At 35.9% G+C, this 21,030-nt stretch overlaps 1 protein-coding gene across 1 annotated transcript in view; it reads left to right on the forward strand.

Annotated features, from left to right (window-relative positions):
- ANO3 (anoctamin 3) overlaps positions 1–21,030 on the forward strand; it is a 215,475-nt gene that overhangs the window by 153,209 nt on the left and 41,236 nt on the right. The window contains exons 6-12 of the mRNA XM_072864857.1: positions 2,179–2,279; positions 6,632–6,676; positions 12,059–12,190; positions 13,574–13,680; positions 15,752–15,807; positions 18,228–18,349; positions 19,512–19,646. Coding sequence (XP_072720958.1) covers positions 2,179–2,279; positions 6,632–6,676; positions 12,059–12,190; positions 13,574–13,680; positions 15,752–15,807; positions 18,228–18,349; positions 19,512–19,646 — 698 coding nt within the window. The remainder of the gene's footprint in view (positions 1–2,178; positions 2,280–6,631; positions 6,677–12,058; positions 12,191–13,573; positions 13,681–15,751; positions 15,808–18,227; positions 18,350–19,511; positions 19,647–21,030) is intronic.

Below are 21,030 nucleotides of genomic sequence, written 5' to 3' on the forward strand. Positions count from 1 at the left end.
TTCCAGCTCCTTATGCTTGCAAGACAGAAGAAGCTTCAGTAACTCATGTTGTTGCTTTAATATATAACCTCTATGTCTTTCAGCAGAACGCATGATAATAAATGTCTCTGTTTTTAAAGGGGCAAAGAATTTCAATGTCAAGTTAATCTCTCTCTCGTTTACATGGCTTAATCTGCATTGGGTTCTTTGAGCTAGACTAGTTTACAATTTAAGTGCTACTGTTCAGGCTTCTGAATTTTCTTGAATACATTAAAAAAAAAGGCCTGTTATTCTAATAGTATTGAAAATGAAATTCATATTTTATGCAGAGTGCAAAGTTTCACTGTCATATCCCTCCTCCCTTTTTTTAAATACTGAAACTTTTTAAAACTTTGAGGTTTTGACAAGGGATTTTTTAATTTTTTTTTTTTAGTTGCATGGGTGTAATTTTTTCGTCTTGACTCCGATCTGCTATAGTTTGTTTTCCCCAAATTCCAAGTTAATATCTCTTCAAGGCTCCTAATACAGTTGCTGGTACCATAGAGATTAATTAATGTTTGTGTCTAGGTGCTCACAATCAATCTTCTAAATAAATATTAAGAACAAGGTGTTCTTTGCATTGTCAAAAAATAAATTACAGGGAATTGTGGTTTTGCTTGCATTTTATTTTTTCCTTCCCTGCTGTGTGGTAGTGGAGTGTGGTTGGATATTCAGGAAACTTCAGTTTCCTTCTGTGAAATGATGGAGCAAATGCCTTTATTTGTCCATCTAGAACCATTTCACAAGCATGTTAAATTGTTGCTGTTGTGATTTGGGATATCAATAATGACAGTATTAATATAAAAAGAAAGGAAAACAAAGCCAGGAAAACAGCCTTGGATTTTTGCTGTTTCATTAATTACTTATAAAACAGGCATATATTTAGTCTATCCTGAAGTAAGCTCCTATACTTCATGTGTTTTTCATCCTGATTTATACTTTTCAACTCAGTAGAATTAGCTTACATGTCTGTGTTAAAGCAATGAGCTTTTAACTGTTTTGAAGTCCTTGCAAGTTCCAGCTGACAACGTAGCATGTTGAATATTCATAAATAACCGACCTGACAGTAGTTTAAAAATTGTTTTTAAGGCTTTTAAAAATTGTTTGGAGCCTAGAAGAAAAAACTATCGGATTTTGGGATTTTTATTGAAATCAGAACAAGCTCAGCTGGAGTCAATTCAGAATTATTGACACTTCAGAAAAAATAGGTTTTTATAAGATCATAATTCTAGATATCAAGTGTTTTAAATAGTCTTCCAGTAGTATTTTTTAACCACATCTTTTGAGAAAAAGAAAATCCTAGAAGTAGTATTACTGAAATGTGATATGACTTTATGGAACTGGTAGGTAGAATTGTGAACATTTTAAATTTTATTAACCCTTTAGCTAAATTTTCTTTTACCTACGAAACCTTGCATTACTCGAGTTTTTGGGAGGCTTTAATCAGACTCAACTCTATCAAAATATTTACTTATAAAATCTCAAGCAAATAACATCTGGAGAAGGATGTAGAACTGAAGCGTTCATAAGAAAAGATAAATATAGGAACCTATAATGCTGAAACTCTTGTTTTATGTACAAATAAATTAGTGATAAAAAACATTCGTGTAGAGTATTCCTTGAATTTTACAAAAAATCTTAATTCATACAGAGATCACATTTATAAGTTCATAGCAGATACTGCAATTACTTAACCATTCCCTGGAGTTACCATTTTGGCAGTGGGACCTGCAGCCTTCTCTCAGCTGTTCTTATGTCTCTAGCAGCTGAACACTATTCTCCTTAAATGGGAGGCACACAGAATGGTCTTCAAACTGCTCATCTAAGATGATTTTGAGGGGACTTAAAACTAATTCATTGATTCCATGTCAAAAAATGCTGCATAAAGCCTTTCTCTAATTCTGCTGCGTTTATGAGCAAAGATCTGTCCTACAAATGCCTTTTGACAGTTACTAGTTTACTCATATTACAGGGTCTGGGAGAAAAAAAAAAAGTTATTAATTTTCCTTTGTCTAGCTCAGAGCACTTACAGTGTTTCAGACTTGCATGGCCACTTCAGGCCTAAAAACAGAATTTGACCCTGAAGAATGCTTTTAGAAAGGTGAATGCCATAGAGGTTTGAATTACTAATATGTATTTATTTGTTACTGCTCTTTACAGCCAGCTGTTACAAACAGTGATATCATGTTTGTTAAAATTCACTGTCCATGGGAGACATTGTGCAAATACGCAGAAAGAATGAACATCAGGATGCCTTTCAGGTATTGTGGAAACTATTTTCAGAAACTTGTCATTTAATGCTTAATGTTAAAACTTCATTACTTAACCTTAAGGCTAAAATGCAGTCTTTGCTGCATTGTGGCCAGGCATGCTTATATTTAATTTAATGAGATGATATGGAGAGAAGAGAGGAGAAACAAATAATAGGCACTGTTCTTTCACATTTACCTGTGGTACTTGTTTTCAAGCTTGCCTTCCAAGTCAAATTGAGCGTATGTCTTTAGAAAATAGTGCTAATAGTTCACACATTGTTTTGGATGTCCTTGGCAGAGTTTCAGGTGTTCTCCATCTGAGCTCAAGTATTATCCATGATTTTAGGGTATTTATGAAGTCTTACCCAAAGGCAAGTGAAATGAAAGAAATAGCCGGTGTCTTCTGTGTCTCCAGTATAACACATATTGGCATACTTTGGAGAAGACGAGATACCTCTATTTCTTGGTCCTCTAGCTTTCCTTTTGCAGTATAATGAACTAAACAGAGTTCCCAGTCTATGTGCTAAACAAATTCTATCATGTGTTTTTGCAATAAATATTTGTTATTTATTTGTAGGACAAGTTAATGTAATAATACAGAAGTTCTTAAAGGAGAAAATGTCCCTTTTCAAACTGATTAATAATGTTCTTTCAGAGACAGAAGAGCATGTAGTGTGCTGTAAACCTCATCAGGAGTTAAAGTGGTAACCAGATGCCAAGGCTGTGTGACTCACGGAAAATACCCTTACAGCACTCCTTTCTCACTTGAATTGCCAAGTGCTCTGTCTTTCACGTCCCTGCTGATTTCAGCTATCACAATGTGGCTCGCTTGCATTGGTCCTAAGCCAGAAACAGTCATCATGAAGCATCATTTGCTCAAAACTCACTTCAAATAGCCAGTTCTATACTGAGTTTCCACATCATCCCATTAAGCCTTCAAAGTCCTTTCCATAAAAAAAAAAAAAAAAATATGTTTTCTGTAAGTCATCTTCCATATGTTTGAGGATATTATTATAGTGCCATTTGAGCTTCTCTAGTTTGAATAATACTTGTCAACATTTTAAATATAGAAGTGTTTGCGTATGTGTGTACACACGTGAACAATCTAAATTCCAACTCAAAAAATAGTTCTTTCTTGCTTTTGATACTTGAAGTCACAAAATTAAGTTAGGATTTAGGAAAGGTTTGAATTCTTCATCATTTTAGTAACTTCACAGATCAGTAGTGCTCTTCAGGAAAAAAAAGGGCTGACTTTTGCAATACTACTTTATTTGGAAGGCTTTTTCTTTTTTCCTTTTTTTTTGTCTGATCTATGTTTCTTTGTTTCTGGGCTGTTGCTTTAGCTTCCTTTTATCCTGCTCAGTTTAGTACACCAAAAGTACATAAAATGCTGAATTTGGCTGCCTCACCTTGTTGGCAGTTTTGCTGTAGAATGAAACACATTTGTTTTGTAAGAAAAAAGCCCGCTGTCCACCTCTATCTCCATAATAGAACTGTGAGAAATAGTAAATTGATCACCATTTCTTTTCTCTTTAAAAAGATTTTAATAGGGATTTAAATGAAATTGCAATCTAAAACTTGTGTGAATATTTCACATAGGCTATTTCTTTAACTCCGTATTTTTTGGAAAATAAAAGTGAACACAGTTTTATTGTGAACGCAAAGTGGACGTAGCAGAATAGAACAAAGTTCTGCTTTGCTCTGCCAGCAGCCAGTCTGAAGTGTCCAATACAGAAGCTGAGCAAATCTAGAGCAGTGTTTCATGCTGCCTTCCCGCTTTCCAGAAGGCTGTGGCTTAGAGACTATCTGAGGCAGAGTTCCTGTCTTCACCTTTGCTTATATTAGCCCGATGGCTTTTCATGGATGCCAAAATAGCCATCTACACTTCCGTAACAGCATCCTGTGACCACACATTTTATAATTTAATTACATGTTCTATCAATAGCACTTTTGTTTAAGTCTTGAGCTTGCTTATTTACATCAAACTTTTCTTAACTGGATGGCGTATATTGTTTTCCTGAGGTAACTGTTTTCTCCATTCAATGGACAGAGGAAGCTCAAATCATACAATTCTCCCACCGTTACGATGAACTAGAGTCGTTCCCTCCCAAGAAGTTTTAGGTAGTCCTGCGAGGAGCAGGGAGTTGGACTTCATGATCCTTATGGGTCTCTTCCAACTTGAGTTATTCTATGATTCTAAGAACAGATTATTTCTCTTAGCCTTTATCTGATTTATCAGTGGCTTCTGACTGTCCATTTTTAATACATAATCGAAGAAGAAAGTAACCTTCCCTGCAGTGCTTTAATGCAGTAGACCCTTGTTCTCTTGCACAGCGTTGCAAAATTTTGGTTTTTTGTTGTGGTCACTAAAATATACCATATGTCGGTATCATATATGAATAATGCATGAAGAATTAAACTCATACTTTTTAGGTTCATTTTGCTCAATCCAGGAATCTAAACAAAATCAATAGACTTATTACACAGGTTAAGAAGTATTTCTCTCTGTTGCTGAAAAGTAAAAATGCTTTTTCTGACTCAAGGGACCACCCAGCATCCTAGAACTGTTTTAGCATGGCATCATACCTAAATGTATTGGCAGATACATAGTATACATCATATATGTAATATAGATGGAATCTCAGTGTTTCAATTACAAAAGGAAATTTTTCTAGTGTTTCAGAAGACTCTGTGGTAATCACTGTTGTCTTGTGTATGATTTCAAACAGGATTTACGTTAGCACCAAGGTTAGATCATGACTGAATTATACTTTTTTTAACAATTTATATATATTTTTGTTAAGTATGTGGTCTGTCAGTAGAAATGAAGCTGTGTTATATATTTCTGAAACCCAGACAAAAGGTTAATTTTATCTGTGTCTACAAGTATCTCTTGTGACACATAATCATTATTGTGTGTAATGAATAAATTAGTTGTATCTGTAGCTCACCTGGACTCCACCAGTGCAAAACAGCTAAGGGCAATTAAAGGGAATGAAGGAAGGGTTTTATGAAAAAATGTAATGTCTGAAAATCCTTTAATAATTCTTCATTGCTTCGTTTACAGTTCTGCCTAGTAATACCAAGTGTCAGGCTGCCAACTGCCTGCAGATTGGTAGATACATAGTTTTCCAATGGCCAGGTATCTTCTAGGCAACATTTCCTTCCCAATCCTTTTAATGTATTCATTTCATTGTTACTTTAATGTAAATAATGTACTTTAACCAATCTCAAATACTGCCCAGATGGGCAGTTGCAGATCTTGTTAACTGTGTATAGTTCTAGGATAAGAAGTGATGGAGAAGTATCCAGAGTGAAAGTACCGTTTTGTTTGGGTTTTTTTTTGGTGGGGGGGTGTAAAATATCGACTGAAAATAATGTTAAACTTTTATATTAATGTATCCAAATAAGCTTGTTTTAAGCTTTCTTTCTCCCAAAAAATAAACCTTGCAGAAGTAGAAAGGATTTAGGCAAATTTTAAGTAGAAGATGAACTAAGCAAGGAGCAAAGCCCTTGGTGCTGAACTTCACTGTCCCAGTTGAGTCCCATGGTAAAGATAAGGATGCCCAAGGAATCTGCAAGATTGAGGCCATTGTGTAGTTGAAATGTGACATGAAATGATATGAGGAGGCCAGAAAAAAACCTGAAAAAATGAAACTAGATGTGTAAAATAATACATTGCAGCAAATATGTTTCTATATGTTTTCAAAATAACTGTTCTCAGAAGACTTTACTGAGAACTTCTGGTCTTGTTTCTCTAAGTTGCTATGACAGGTGAAGGGTGGAGAGAAAAGAACTGTTAACATAAAAGTTGTTTGCTGTAGTTAATACTCTTAGATTATTTTTTTTTAGGGTCGTATATTGTTCTTCAGTTGGGTGCAAAATGTCAAGGGAAGGTGATGGTATACCACTTAAGAGAATGAAGATAGTATCTAATGGCCTTAAGTGCTTATGGTATTCAATGCATAGAGTGCATAAGGCATTTACTAGCCTGTTAATTCTAAAATGAGTTTCATGAAATAAAAGCTAAGAAAGACCGCATGAAATGAACGTTAGCATGACACCATTGAACCGTGTCTGATGGGTGTCTTATGAAATGAATGAATTATTGATTAGCTATTATTATTAGCTACAAATCTAAAATTTAATTTTGACTCAGGAACAAATTTTGAACTTGAAAATATGTGAAATCACAGCATTTAATGACTTACTCTATTTCAGTTGCCTTTTTTAAGTGTTTTTCACCTTTCTGCCTATGAAAATGCATGTTTTGAAATGTCCATTGTTCTTTTATAATGTATATGTCCTTTTCAGCTGTCTTCTACTTGATTATTCTCAGCTGATTTTTGCTGTTCTTTCAGGAAAAAATGTTATTACACTGACTGGAGGAGCAAAACCATGGGCAGGTTGGTGGGTGATGTGTAGCTTCTAATTTTGTCAGACAGTCACCCTGCTAAAGAAAATCCATTCGCAGTTGTAAATTTATCCAGGAAATTTGGAAAATTAGATTATTTTCCTGAAAACTCAAAATATGTTAGCTCAAAGTGTTAAAATATTCATCTGTAACAAGATGCAGTACTTTAAAGCTTTGCCAGTTCTCATTTTAGAAATGCAAAAGTGTTTATGCCAGGGAAAAAAAAAGGCCTTATCCTGGCAGCAAAGGTTTAATACTGGAGCCATCTCTACAGTTATGTCTGCTGTTACCAAGGCATATTTCTTTAGCATGGAAGACACTTTCAAGTGTATGTCTCAGATTCTGATAGTCAGCTATTTCCTTAGACATGCAAACGTAACTTCTCTCGTGTGTCCTGGTGATCAGGACTAAATCAACACCACACACCGAAGGCTGTTTTGAATTTTTATTTGATAGCTGACAGAATAACTTGTACGCCGCAGTGAAAGCTGTTTAACTCTCCGGGAGGCAGACACATGCAAACCTCACCTGTGGCTGCTGCCGTCGTTGCTGCTTCTGTCAGCCAGGAGAAGGGTACAAGAGGACACAGCAATGGGCGAAAGGAGCCTGGGGGAGCTGGGGAGCGAGAACGGGGGACACTGTGAGCTGTAATCACTCCCCGTTGCTCTAGTCAGACATAATGATGTCTTGTAAATCCTAATTACCTATGGAAAAGATATGAAACTTTTTACATGAGGGAAATCTCCTGAAACAGTTTTCTATCACGGGTTTTCTCGAGATGGATCTTGAGATGAGGTTACATTTGATTTAGGTTCTCCTGTTGTTACTTTAGATGATGAAGAGCTCTCATTATTTCTCAGGAACAATTTAAGTAGTCTCATGATATCAGTTTGCAAGATGATCAGCTAACAAAAATAGACAAAGCACTGTTGAATGGTAAAGTGCGAAAGCTTTAAATGCATAAGCAGATAAAATATATTGAAATAAAACAATCTATAATATAAATTTACAACTGCATTTTCCCTCTTCCCAGTCCATTCACATGCTTGCTTCATTTTAGTGTGCATTATGAAAAATGTAAGTGATGTACTTTATAATGCAAAGGCAAAATCAACAAGCTTTGCTGCAAAATTGTCTCATTTCATCTGTAATCCATCTGGTGAGTCCTAGATATTAAATAAATTTTTTTTCTTTATTTAGAAGGACAGATGTCTGAAACATGCAATTGAAGTTGCACAGTACCTGTGAACCAAGTAATAAACAATTTTCATGCCAGATTGATTTTTCATTTGAGACAAATGTTTTTACTTGTGAGAATTTGGGGATGAATATTTTTCTGAATATTTTCTCTGCCACTTTATACGATCCAGTGCACAAAGGAATAGCATGAAGAAGGAGAAAAAGAAGCTATCTCTAAAAATGGAAGCTAACTCTAAAATTGCTGTCATACACATCTCACCATTTTAACTTCTACTACTGTCACTGTTTCTTTGCATCTTACAACTTTTCAAACTTAACTGTTTCTCTGTAACTTATCAAATCTCTCATTAGTATTTCTAAGTTATTAAGTGGAGTTTACAAGAGCTACAATGAAGAACCATATTAAAATCTTTGTATATCAAAGGTAAAATTTTAAGGCTATAGAGTTTCTATAATTTAAGAATATGAGGTAATACTAGTATATTAGACCCTGCTGTGGCATGTACACTTCTCTGAATTTATTGACATGCTTATATGGTAGATGTACATATCTATAAATGTCCTTTAAAAAGTCCGCAAAAGATTGTTAGGAGCATGAATGAAAGGACAGAAGATAACTGTAACGCTTACTGGTATGCTATCTTTCTTATATGTGATAGCTATGTGCTATCTCTCTACCTTAAAACCTTAAAAAAAAACCAAAACCCTTAGCATTGTACTTAATCCTATGAAGCTTGAATTCTATTTATAGGGCCACACTATAGAAATAATCATACTCCTTAAGAGCAATATTTGAAAAGCCTTCAACAAATCTTTTCAAAGGAAAGGAAGTTGCTAGAAGTGGGACATGCAAGTAAATAATGTAGGTATCAAAAATTGTCTGAACTCTCAGATTTAAAACTGAATAATCTAACGAATCAGTATTGTATCTGCTATATCAGACACACCAATTTCATGCTGGTTAAGAATGACATTGAGGAAAAGTAAATTAAAAGACAGTTGCCTTAGTATGCAGCTTCACTCTGCCCACTGAAATGTTGAAACAAATTTATGGTTCTAAGGATAGAGAACTGAAAATGACTTTGTTTAGCAACTGAGCTGCAATAAGCTTGCTTTGCAAAAGGACTTTTAAAACCTTTTGGATTTCAGTCTGCACACTGAAGGGGAATTGGTAATATCATTCCATCGAACGAATATAGCATCTTTTTTTTCCTTTTTTGGTGATGATTATGTCCATATATTGAATCTGTCAGCCATAACATGTTTTCCATTACAAAACATAGTACCATGCTCAGTAATTTGGTGGCATATGGTTGACAGTTCTGGCCCCATCTTGTGTATTTTTGTCAATATATGAGAGGCGCAAACACCGAGCAAAATACTGGGTGGTGATTGCTGTCCAAGATACCTAGGGACCTGAATTAAGCAACTGCCACTGGTCATCTCGTTCCATGAGTCTGATCAGAGAATTCCAAATTCACCTATACTTTGTTTCTTTGCATTGCAGTCTGCTGAGTAAACATATTCTGCAAGGATTTTTGGACTAAACTAGTTCTGTAAAAAAGAACAACCAACCAAATAAAACAAAACAGCACAGCATGAAAGTTGAGCAAAGCTGAAATTACAGGCAACTTCATAAAATATTAATTTTTATATCTAAGAATAAAATATAGATGTGTTTCAGAATAATATCCCATAGTCCAAGGTGCATAAAGTTACAATAGCACCAGTTGGAGTGGCTTCAGTAAGAGCATACCTGAAGTGCTGCCCACATCTTTGCAGCACCCATTCCACTGGGACATTTTTGATCTCATTGCATGAACTCCTGACTTCATGAGTGACTTCACCAGACCAGCTCTGTCTGATTTTACTCTTATTAGGTAGACTACACTGAATAGATTAAGTCAAGAATCCATTAAGTTGCTACTTTTGGCCTAGAAAGCCACTCTGAGGAAGAATGCTAATACTTAGTCCTAAGATTTAGGCAAAAATTTGTCTGAAATTTGTTATCACTTTGAATGAAAGCTCCATAAAACTTCAGTTTCTTCTTTAATTGTAAAATAATGTAAGCCAAGAAAAGAGTCTCTCTTGCTGGATTGTTTTTGTACAGGGCGGATGTGCTTTTCAGTTTAAATATTCTATGCCATCTGAAGGAACTAAGCTTTGGAGTGATCAACCATAAGCGATGTAATGAAAAAGCAATCACACCTTAGATAAGCCTTTTTGCCTCAGAAGAGAAATTGCAAATGTAATGTGGACATAATTTTTAATTTATTCCAATGCTGTTCTTCATTACTTTGCATGTTAAAAGGAGCAGACATGAATTTTTAAAAAGAGCTAATTTCTTTAAGATAAAAATTATCTACTAATTTTTTTAGATTTTTGGAGGGGGTTTTCATATGAAAAATCTGAAATCAGATGCATTGTTTTTCTGTTCTTCTTCCTGATTCATCTGCATATTTTCCTCATTAAAGAAAAGCCTGGGGTTTGACTCTAAAAAAAATCAGCATGTGTACAACAGAAAAAAGGGTGAAGAAAATAAAGTGAAAACTGTACTTATATGCACTATGTATAACTTTGTACCAAGAGAACTTCCACTGTAACCAACAAGATAACCAACTCGCACAGTAAGGTATTACTCGAGTAAAGGAGACACTTAAGGGATGTACCTGCCTGGGAACTGTATTCTGTGTTTCAACTTTATGAACAGAGTTACGTTCTTTGGCTCATGATGCTTAGTGTCAAATAGAGTGATGTCCCTCAAGTGCAGTACCAGTTACATGCAGAGTGTGCGCCAATATCTTGGCAATATATAGCAAGAAGAAAATTTTGAGAATTTTAAATGTCCTTGTAAAATTCTGATCCCACATTTGGCTTAGATTTCTGTCTGACACGGTGTCAAATGGGTAGAACATTTTTTTGCTGATGTTGATAAGAAGAGGTACATTTTCACAAAGGTGGCTTTGCTGCCTGCGAGCAACTTACTGTGTCATCACTTACTACTCTTAATTATGAAGTGGGTAGCTGTGCTTCTGCTTAGCACAGGCAATTAAGTATTCACCTCAGATTAAAAAAAATCTGATACTTAGCTTTATACTTTTTGTGGATATGAGATATATATGCTTTACGTATCATGCATACATATTCATTGAGTAAGGCCCAAATCCCGCTGAAAAAATATTATTTAGGGTTATGTTTTTCTAAAATTCAGCCTTTTTCTGGATCTCTGATATGCTTATGGTGTCATAATGTAGCACTCAAGTAATATGAGACCTACTCCTTAAATACCCGTATTTCATTGCGGTTGAATATGAACAAAATATAGGTCAGCAAAGAGTGCAAAATTGAAGTAATAAGGAGGTAACTTCTAGCATTTGCTTGAAAATTAACTGCACTTCACTAGATTTTCTCCTGTATAAACCATGTCCTGAGATACTATTTAGGCAAGTTGCCAGTGGAAGAAAGCCCGTTTTGTTACCAGTATATAATCTAATCAAGGATACAAAAATTATGTTCTGTTTGTGTTTTATAATGTCAATTTTTAGGAAATTGCGTGAAGACATACCTAGTTTTTTGTCTAAAGGCTGTATAACCATTTCTGTATAACATATCCTTTACTTTATTTGATCTATAAGTATACTGTTTTGTAAGGCAATATCGGCCCTTGGATTTTGATGAAAATTTTGCAGGGGAAGGCTTTATTGAAATCAGAAAACCATAAAAATTTGATCCTAGGCAGTCTCATATTTACTTTAAAATTTTATGAATTTTAATGTCCGAGTTGCCAGGCAAGGGAGGGAGGAGTTACACTTGCCTTGTCCAGTGGGGCTAGAGAAAGTAATTAGATATATTCTTGAGTAAGGCATAAGCATCTACAATTCTGCCAGAAGAACTACCTTGGAAAATCATTTTCCCCAGACTCAATACTGCAGTCCCATCTCAAACCATAATCTCACAAATTTTAGGATGAGTTGTACTTAAGTAAAGTGTTCAAGATAGATCACAAATAACTACTGCTAATTTTACTCCTAACTCGTTATTTTCTTTTAGTTACTTAATGTGGAAGTTTCCTGCTTTCATTTCATTTCTAGTGTGATGTCACTAAATATGCAGTGTTGGAGCTAGAAATAAGAAGCAGGTGAGAGCATGTAAATCTGATTTTTTATTGTCTCAGTTTGCAGAGGAATATGAGAGAGCTGAAAAGTTGGTTGCCCAGAAATCCAATGAAGCTTGATAAGGAGGCCCTACCTGATCTGGAAGAAACAGATTGCTACACAGCACCCTTTAGCCGTGCACGCATACACCAGTAAGTGCTGGAACTGGAAAGGCAGCGCCAGAGACCACAAGGATTTTTTATTTTCTCACTTCTTCTAAGCAAGAGCCATAGAGGCAGCCGTTAACAGATGGTCACTGGCAAATACCCAGTATCATATTTGATATTTTCTCTGGGTTTTCTCTTAAAGCCAAAATCTACTCTCTGTTACTTGCTATTTGATGGTCACTCAGTAGTACAGGCAAAAATTTGACTGAAAAATGAACACTGCCTTTTTGGTTTAGAAGTTTTTCTTTCCATTACACTACAAAATGCAAATACTTGCTCAAGTTTGCTTTGCTTAATTACATATTTTACTTAGGCAAAACCTGAGACAGCTGTTGAAATTGGGAACACCTAGAGGCAAGCTACAACTGGTGATGATTTTTTTTCTTTCTTATCAGATCTTCATTTTAAAAATGCTTTTTCTGAAAGTATAAATACATATACACCAAATAAAAACTGTACGTGGTCAAATCAGCATGTTAGTGATGGTGTAGCTTAACTGTGCTATAAATTTTTTCAGGACACAAAAAGTAAGATTTGAAAATTCTGACTGTTTCTTCATTTTAAAAGTATTTTGTGGTAATTCTTTTAGGAGAGAAAAGTTCATTTAAAGTAGAAGTATAAATTAGACTAAATAGGAAATTTTTCTTCTCGGTGAAGAAGCTATATGCTAATGGATTCACTTTACCCTGGAAAGATAGATTAATTGCATTATAATCTCAATTTTTTTTTCAGTAATTGACTATATTGCATTGGATCAATCACCTGGTTTTGGTGTTATTTCTCAACCAGCTCAGCTGACCATATTTCTCAACCAGCTCAACCATAATAGCATCACTTTTGGCACAGCTGAGTAGGCAAAAGCTCCTGCATGTCAGATTTCTGGCGTCCAGAAACCAGAGCCATCTGGGAAAGGATGCTTTATTTGGCTCCACCCTGGGATTCTCTAAGGGAGAGTGGTTGTGGAGCTGCTACTCAAGTGTCCAGTGCATGGAGATAATTTTTTTTTTCTAAATAGTAGTTCTTGTAGTTCCATGACACAGACATCTGCCAACTCATAAGTAACTTGAATTTGAGAACAACTGCTGCTTCTGAAGATCTCTTTTTAATTAATTATGTACAGAACAGAAGTTACCTAGATAGTAGAATATTTTAGAATTTCGTTTTAGTTGCTGTGTTTTCCCAACAATAATCTGTGATGATGCTAAATTTTTTGGACCTGAGAAGATGCTCGAAGGGGTGTAAAATCTTGTGCAGTAGCCAAGGAGGGTAAAGATCCAATAAATCAGTGTAAGAAGAAAACACTTGAGCAGCTATGTTTCAACACCTGTGCATTGTTTGAATATTAAAAGACATCCATTATTTTAATAGTTTTACAATAAACAACAAGGACAGCTTCTTCAGCAATTCCACAAGAAGTAGAATTGTGCATCACATGCTACAGAGAACTAAGTATGAAGATGGAAAATCCAAAATGGGTGAGAATGCTGTATTTTTTTTCCTAACCTGAAGCTATAAAAATTTTACATCTTTACTTGCCTGGAAAAGTATCATTTGAGTAAACTCAATTCATTTTGCCATTCCTTGAAATATTTTATTCACTCAGTAACAGAGTTGAAGGAATGTCACATCAATTATTTTCTTCAATAACTCAGTGAAAATTGGCAATATTTTTCACCTAATTACTCAGTCTTTAAAATAAATTGGGGAGACTATAATACCTTCACGTGATCAAGAACCACAATAAAGATAACGGATACCTCAGAAAAGAGTCAAGTGTTTTCTAGGACTGGTCCTAGTAGTTCTGCCCCTACCCAGCAGTTCCAGTCCAGCAGAATCGATGGGAGCTACACTTATGTCGTGGTTTAGCTTGAGTCGGCAACTGAGCACCACGCAGCCGCTCGCTCACCCTCCCCGCTCAGTGGGATGGGGGGGAGAATCAGAAGAGCAAAAGTAAGAAAACTCGTGGGTTGAGATAAGAACAGTTTAATAACTGGGGAAAAGAAAAAAAAAAACGTAATGAAAAGGAAAACAAGAGAGAGAGAGGAACAAAATGCAGGGGGGTGGAAAAAAAAACAAAACAAGTGATGCAGCTACCCGCTGACCAACGCCCAGCCAGTCCCCGAGCAGCGATCGCTGCCTCCTGGCCACTTCCCCCCAGTTTCTATACTGAGCATGACGCCATATGGTATGGAACAGCCCTTGGGCCAGTTGGGGTCAGCTGTCCTGGCTGTGCCCCCTCCCAGCTTCTTGGGCACCCGGCAGAGCATGGGAAGCTGAAAAGTCCTTGACCAGTGTTAACATTACTTAGCAACAACTAAACCGTCAGTGTGCTATCAACATTATTCTCATCCTAAATCCAAAGCACAGCACTATACCAGCTACTAGGAAGAAAATTAACTCTATCCCAGCCGAAACCAGGACAACTTAACTTACTTGAGGTCTCCATGCAGCTCAGACACAGTTGACCTGAAGACTAACCTGAGTTTCTATCAACTCTCCTATTACAGTATTATTTTTTAGGAGGTCTAATTATTCATTTTCATTTGCAGTGAACAGGGGATGATGTATGATTTCCTATTTTCTTTGCAGGAATTAAATTAAGAATTAAATATATATAGAGACACACTTAAAATCTTATGAAGATGGTAGAAATTACAGAAAGTTGTTGCTTGAGTTTCTGAAGAAAAGCAGTAGTAAGAAAAACAGAAAACGAGGGTTCAAATCTAGTGCCTCTGAAGTTGATTATGGCAAATTGCATTACAAGATTAGTTTGGCATAATTCGTGTATTTGAATGGGCAAATCTGATACCCGTCACACCGTCACTTATTTCTTGGGGAAACTGTTGGCTATGGGTGTGCTCTTACAGGCTACCGAATCTTTTTGTTATAATTATTAATGGTTATTTATTATTTATTTTTTACAATGTGCTTTGATAGTACAACAAATCTGTTTTTAGGAAGACTCCAGGAACTGATCCAAAACACTGTAGCCAGTATGGTGCAGAGCACTGCTCTGATACAAACTCCTTCAGCTGGTTTATATTTAAAAATAACAACAGGTTAGCTTTTAACCCGCAGGGGTTTTGCTGCCTCGAGGATTGTGTGTCCATACCACTCTCTGTGTACGTCAGATCATCTGGTCACCCATAAAATCTGTATCATATGCTCTGATGAATACAACGTGAATGTAACTATCTTCTGGCACGAGCGCCTGACCCTGAGAGAGAAGTTGCAGACATTGGCCCTCAGAAAGTTGCTGTAGTTTGACAGAGCCAGAAATCTCGAGGGATCAGCATGACCTGCACAAACAGTCGGGGGGATTATTGATTATTGTCATGTTTAGCAGCATCCTGAGCATCTAATTATAGATTATATTATAAGTTATATTCTCAATATGTCTATATTATAATATGTATCTCAATATGTATATATTATAAGCACTAATTCTAAGTTATATTCTCAATATGTAACTTGAAAATTCACATTGCTTGAAATTAAATGTGTATAAAAAATTGATATCAGAACTAATGCTTTTTTTCTTGTTAGGTATTAATAGATTACTAAATAATGGAACATATGAAGCAGCATTTCCACCACATGAGGTAACCTGGTTAATTTTGTATTTGTCTTTATATTTAGATTAAAGCTTGCATTAATGTTTTGAGATCCTACTTCATTTTCAGTTTTGTCCTGCTAACTTTTTATTTCACTATGTAATCTGTTGAGACTTATTTTTACTTATAGCTCTTACTTTAATATTCGCTTTTAAAATTTTTCTGATATAATGCATTATAATAACTTCCTGGAGCATTTTCTAGCTGAACTAGAATATTATAATCCTTTTTCTATTTTTATGAACCGGATGTTGCCTGTAGAGTTCTTAATGAGAATATCAGTTTTTCCAAATTGTTCCAATTAGTTGTATTAAATTGTTTTTGCCTGCCACCTACAAGATGTTCTGTTTTTCTAATAGCTTGTGCACTTGATTACAGTTAGAGAGACTGGTTAATTATTACCCATTTAGTCTTTTTTGAATAGTTCTGGATAACTTCTACTTGACGATATCTTCTTCAGTAGGTTAAAGTCTACTGAAGACTGTAAACCCATGAAGTAAATGAAAAACTTGTGTTTGACTTCAGAGGGTTTTCAGACAATCTTTGTGTACTGAAAAGAAAGAAGCAAGCCACGCATCTTCAGTCATCTTAAATGCCAATAAGTAGCTTGGTAATTGCAGCTGTGAACTCTGTGGTTGCTCGGGCTGAATATTGTGAGTTGATCTTGTGTTTCAAAAGACTGACCTGTGCTTTACAAATTGCTGAGAGTAATTTTTTATATGGTGTTAATAATTAAATACTGGGAATATAGAGAAGGAGTATTTTAGATAAATAATTGAACATCATTGTTAACGCTTCAGCTGTGCATTACTGACTTCAGGGAAAAGCTGGCCATACTACCAGAAAAACCTGTGAAGCTTTATCTGGCTGTCAAAACCATGCTGTCATATCCATTTTATGTATATGTTCCTTTGTTATGGCATAAGCTATGGTTTCAAAGTTTCAGTTAAGGTTAATTAAGTCATATTTTTAAGCCACTCTTACCTTAATTGCTGCTTGACTGGTGCTAAGGGCTAGTGGTTGAACACTCTCAACTTTTTTTTTTTTTTTTTTTGGTCACACAAGCAAATGAGAGTGAATATTCAGTGGGAATGCTGAGACTTGAACTCTGTTATGGATAAACAGTGCAGAAAGAAGCAGGGGGGGGAAGATGTAAAAATATGCAATACTGGGTAATGCTTTATGCATTGCAGTCATTCATCCAGATGACCGTGAGAATAAGTTGATGTTCTGTTCTTAGGTGTGCCTAGAAGTTGCAAAGGTCACACTCTGTGTTGACATTTTTTGTATGCTTCTTTGCTGACTGTAATGAGAAATGAGTAGAATTGGACTCGTTGCTATGTCTAGCTTTGTTTTTAACTCATTCTTAAACCATAGGGTCAGCAGATTGCAACAAGTAAATAGTGTTCTTTCAATTGCGGGGAATGCTCAAGATTTCAAATAAATGGTAAAAATCTAAATGGCTAATTATGTGGATCTACCAGGGTCAAAAATCTGTCTGATTGCTAACTCTGAAGTACTGCTCGGGGGAACTCTGCTCTCCTCCCGAGAAATTATTTGGCTCACTTGCAGTTATTTGACGAAAGATTTTCTTTACCATAACTGAATGGTGGGGTCTTTCTGGGGGAAAAAGTTCAACTAAAGGAGATGTCCTGCTTCAGAATTGGAATAAAATTACAAATACAAGAGATTCTGTTTAGGATGGTTCTAGCAAATCTGTGTGTTACCTTTTGGCTGCTGAGCATGAGGCTATTCCTTCAGGCTGTTAGGTGGTCTGTGAATATCAGGAGTGGCTTGGAAGGACTCCTTTTGGGTCAGACTGACTCGATGTTTTGCTTCTAATGCCTTTGAGAGTCCTCTGTGGCTTCAAAATGATGCCAATCCTGTTGTTTGCATCATCTTAGAAAATATGTACCGCAGAAAAACTATGGTTTTCTGTACTATTAAACAGGATTTAAAGTCATAGAAAATGTCTAGGAGAAATGAGCTGACGTACGAGAAATTTCTAAAATTTTATTGGAGAGGAAAAAAGATACCACAAACATCTCATGAAAAATTTTGAAAATTTGAAATAGGTGAAAGCATACAAATAAGCATATATTAGTGAATTAGAAACACTGTACTTGAAGCCATATAAAGAGTTGAGTAGTTCTTTATAGTCTTGTACTAGTATGGTTCTATCATTAATTCTTAGAGAAACTGGCCATTTCAGAAGCATATGTAACCATATCTCTTCTGTCAGGCTTCCGTGTTAGCTCCAGATGGCATGTCCTAGGGATGTCCATAATATGAGAACTATTTTTTAAAAATAGTGAACACCTCATTTAAAATTATATTCAAATACCTAAGAAATTTGTATATTTTCCATAGTGCCTAGTAATATACTTTTATTTCTTTATTTTTTTCAGGGAAGCCACAAAAGCAGACATCCCATCAAAACACACGGAGCTCAGAATCACAGACACCTCTTATATGAGCGCTGGGCACGGTGGGGAATGTGGTACAAATACCAGCCTCTCGATTTAATCAGGTATTAGTACTTTGAAGAGTAGCTTGTTTCTGTGATACAACCAACCTGGTAACAGTGCGTTAACCATACTGGTAAATCCCTTGTCCTTACGCTTCCCTGTAACATTTAGCTATTGGTATTATCAGATAAGACTGAAATTCTTTAAGTTGCTTCTTTTGGGTGGTCTTTTGTGCAAGGCTGTTAATTTCACATGAGGCTTGCCCCTCATGAGAGCACCTTTGAAAGCAAACACCGTTACCCACAAGGACAGTCAGAGTTACCAGGTCCAGTGGAGGGAAAATGCAGCCTAATTGTTACGTTTCCACGTGGGTTTAAATAGACTTCTGTTTATATATCTTATAATTAATACCATAGATCACCAAATGTAAAGCAGAGAAATATCTGTAATTGAAGTTAAATAATTGTGATGTTTGGGTTTCATACTTTCCTCATCTTTGATATTGAATACCTATAATTCATTTTTCCTTGCTGTCAGTTTTCATGCCTGATCTGACAGTCATAACCAATCAATGTGCCCAATATTGTTCCAGTGAAGGCTGTGGAGCCAAGCACGTGCCGTGCGACAATTCTGTGCTGATCAAATAGTATCATCCATGACTGACTTTCTGATATCTGCTACTTCATCTCTTCTAGCAACTGATACCCAAATTTTGAAGAATTAAAGCTCCATCTTCAACTTGTGTTTTCAATCCATTGTTTTCTCTAATAATAGTTTGGAATATGTCATATTACATGATTATCTATCATAAATGCTTTTTATAATGGAATACTTAGGTCATACCAACTTACTTTGTCCCTTTCCAGAAATTTTGTGTGTGTGTGTGTATCTCTCTCCCTCTATCTCTCTCTCTTTGTGCGCAAATAAAATGTCCTACATTTAATAATGTTGAAACTAGTACATCTACTTAGTCATTGCAAGGACATGAAAATTACAGAGCAGTTCAGTTATATCCTTAGAAAATATACGTTCTGGTAAGTCTGCAATTAGTGTCACTAGAACGTTATGCTAGCCTGAAATAAAATGTTTGGGTAAACTGACAATAATTTTACCATAAACTTGTAATGGCAGTTTCTCATTAGAATTATTCTACTTCTATGAAGACAGATAGAGGTCACCATAAGTTTTAACTTTAAACAATGTATGTGTTTCCTTTTCATGTAGGCGATATTTTGGTGAAAAAATTGGACTGTATTTTGCCTGGTTGGGGTGGTATACTGGAATGCTTATTCCTGCTGCCCTGGTTGGGCTCTTTGTTTTCCTCTATGGATTATTTACAATGGATTCCAGCCAAGTAAGGTAAAATCCCATTTAAAAACATAATAGCCTGTTGAAAATTATTAAGAAGAGTCAGGCACGACTTAGATCATTATTATACTTATAAATGCTTTTCAGATACGGTAATCATGTAAAAATAGCCAAATGGAACACTGGGTTCTTCAGTCAAGTGTATCCACTTTGTATGTCTGTTTTGCATCAAGCTGGATGCATACCATTCACAGCAAATACCCTTACCGCTGCATCGCAGTGATTCCCATTCTGTCTAGGAAAAACAGCAAGTACTGATCCTAATGTCATAGGTACTGCAATGGTTGTCATTTTAGTCAAGGCTAATGGATGAAAACAGTCAGACATACTCCCTCTTTACCTCCATCTAGTCTATAACTTCCAGAGTGTAGTACAGTTGCTAAACTTCAACTTGCTTTTGTCTATGCCTTTTTTTCCTCCAGCGGTAATAGTGGCAAACGTTGAGTCTAACAAAATCCTTAACTTATGTCAGTGTAAACTGCAGCCAGGAGACCCAGCTTCAGGGAGATTACAAGCACATGAAATGAAGCTAGTTTTCAAGTTCCCCACTGTTGTGATTTTGCTCTGAGAGGGGTTTATGTCAATTTAGAAACAGTGATGAGGGTGCTCGAGTTAAGTGCTGGCTGTATTTTTAGGAACTGTTTCAGAGGATGCATCCTTATTACAAAGTTTTCCATTAGATGTCATCAGACACAACAGTATCAGTGCTCTTACAATTGCAAGTGTTGCTGGTAAGCAGTTTGGATGCTTAGGCTGTAAGTATACTTGGAGTCAGATTTCATAGGAAGTGTTATTTCTTGGGCTTTGAGCAGGACTATTATACATTTTCTTTATGGAGTTGTCTTTATCTTCTAATTCACAGTGAGTTGTTATATTATGCAGTGCTGTAATTAAGGCTTTTTTAGGCTTGCTTTTGTACAGCAAATTCCTGAGAGACTTTACAACTTCAAACTGCATTAAATGCAATAAATGTATCAGCCAGGAAACTATGCTATCTCTAGAATATTGTTCTCTGTATTAGGATTGTTTTGCACACTCAATGTCTGTAAAATGCAATGGATGTAATGTAAAGTAGAGGACCAGCCTCTTCTTAGAGCACAGGGACTAGGACTGCTGAACTGGGAAGCTTGATCCTTCACATGTACAATGGCACAGTTTCAACAAGAGGAGAACAAAGGGCCATAATCTACTGTTACCAGGGTATAGCTTAATATTTTAGGCACTCCTTGTGGAAGAGAAAGATGTGGCATTGACACTCCCCAAGAGAAAGAACAGAATTTCTAAGAATTTAATTTTTCAAACTGTAAGATATTATGTGCTTTTATATGTGTCGTACGTTTCTCCCAAGAAGACTTGGAGATACGACTCCTGCTTA

Source organism: Ciconia boyciana, chromosome 6 (assembly GCF_034638445.1).
Source record: "Ciconia boyciana chromosome 6, ASM3463844v1, whole genome shotgun sequence".
NCBI classification, from domain to species: domain Eukaryota; kingdom Metazoa; phylum Chordata; class Aves; order Ciconiiformes; family Ciconiidae; genus Ciconia; species Ciconia boyciana.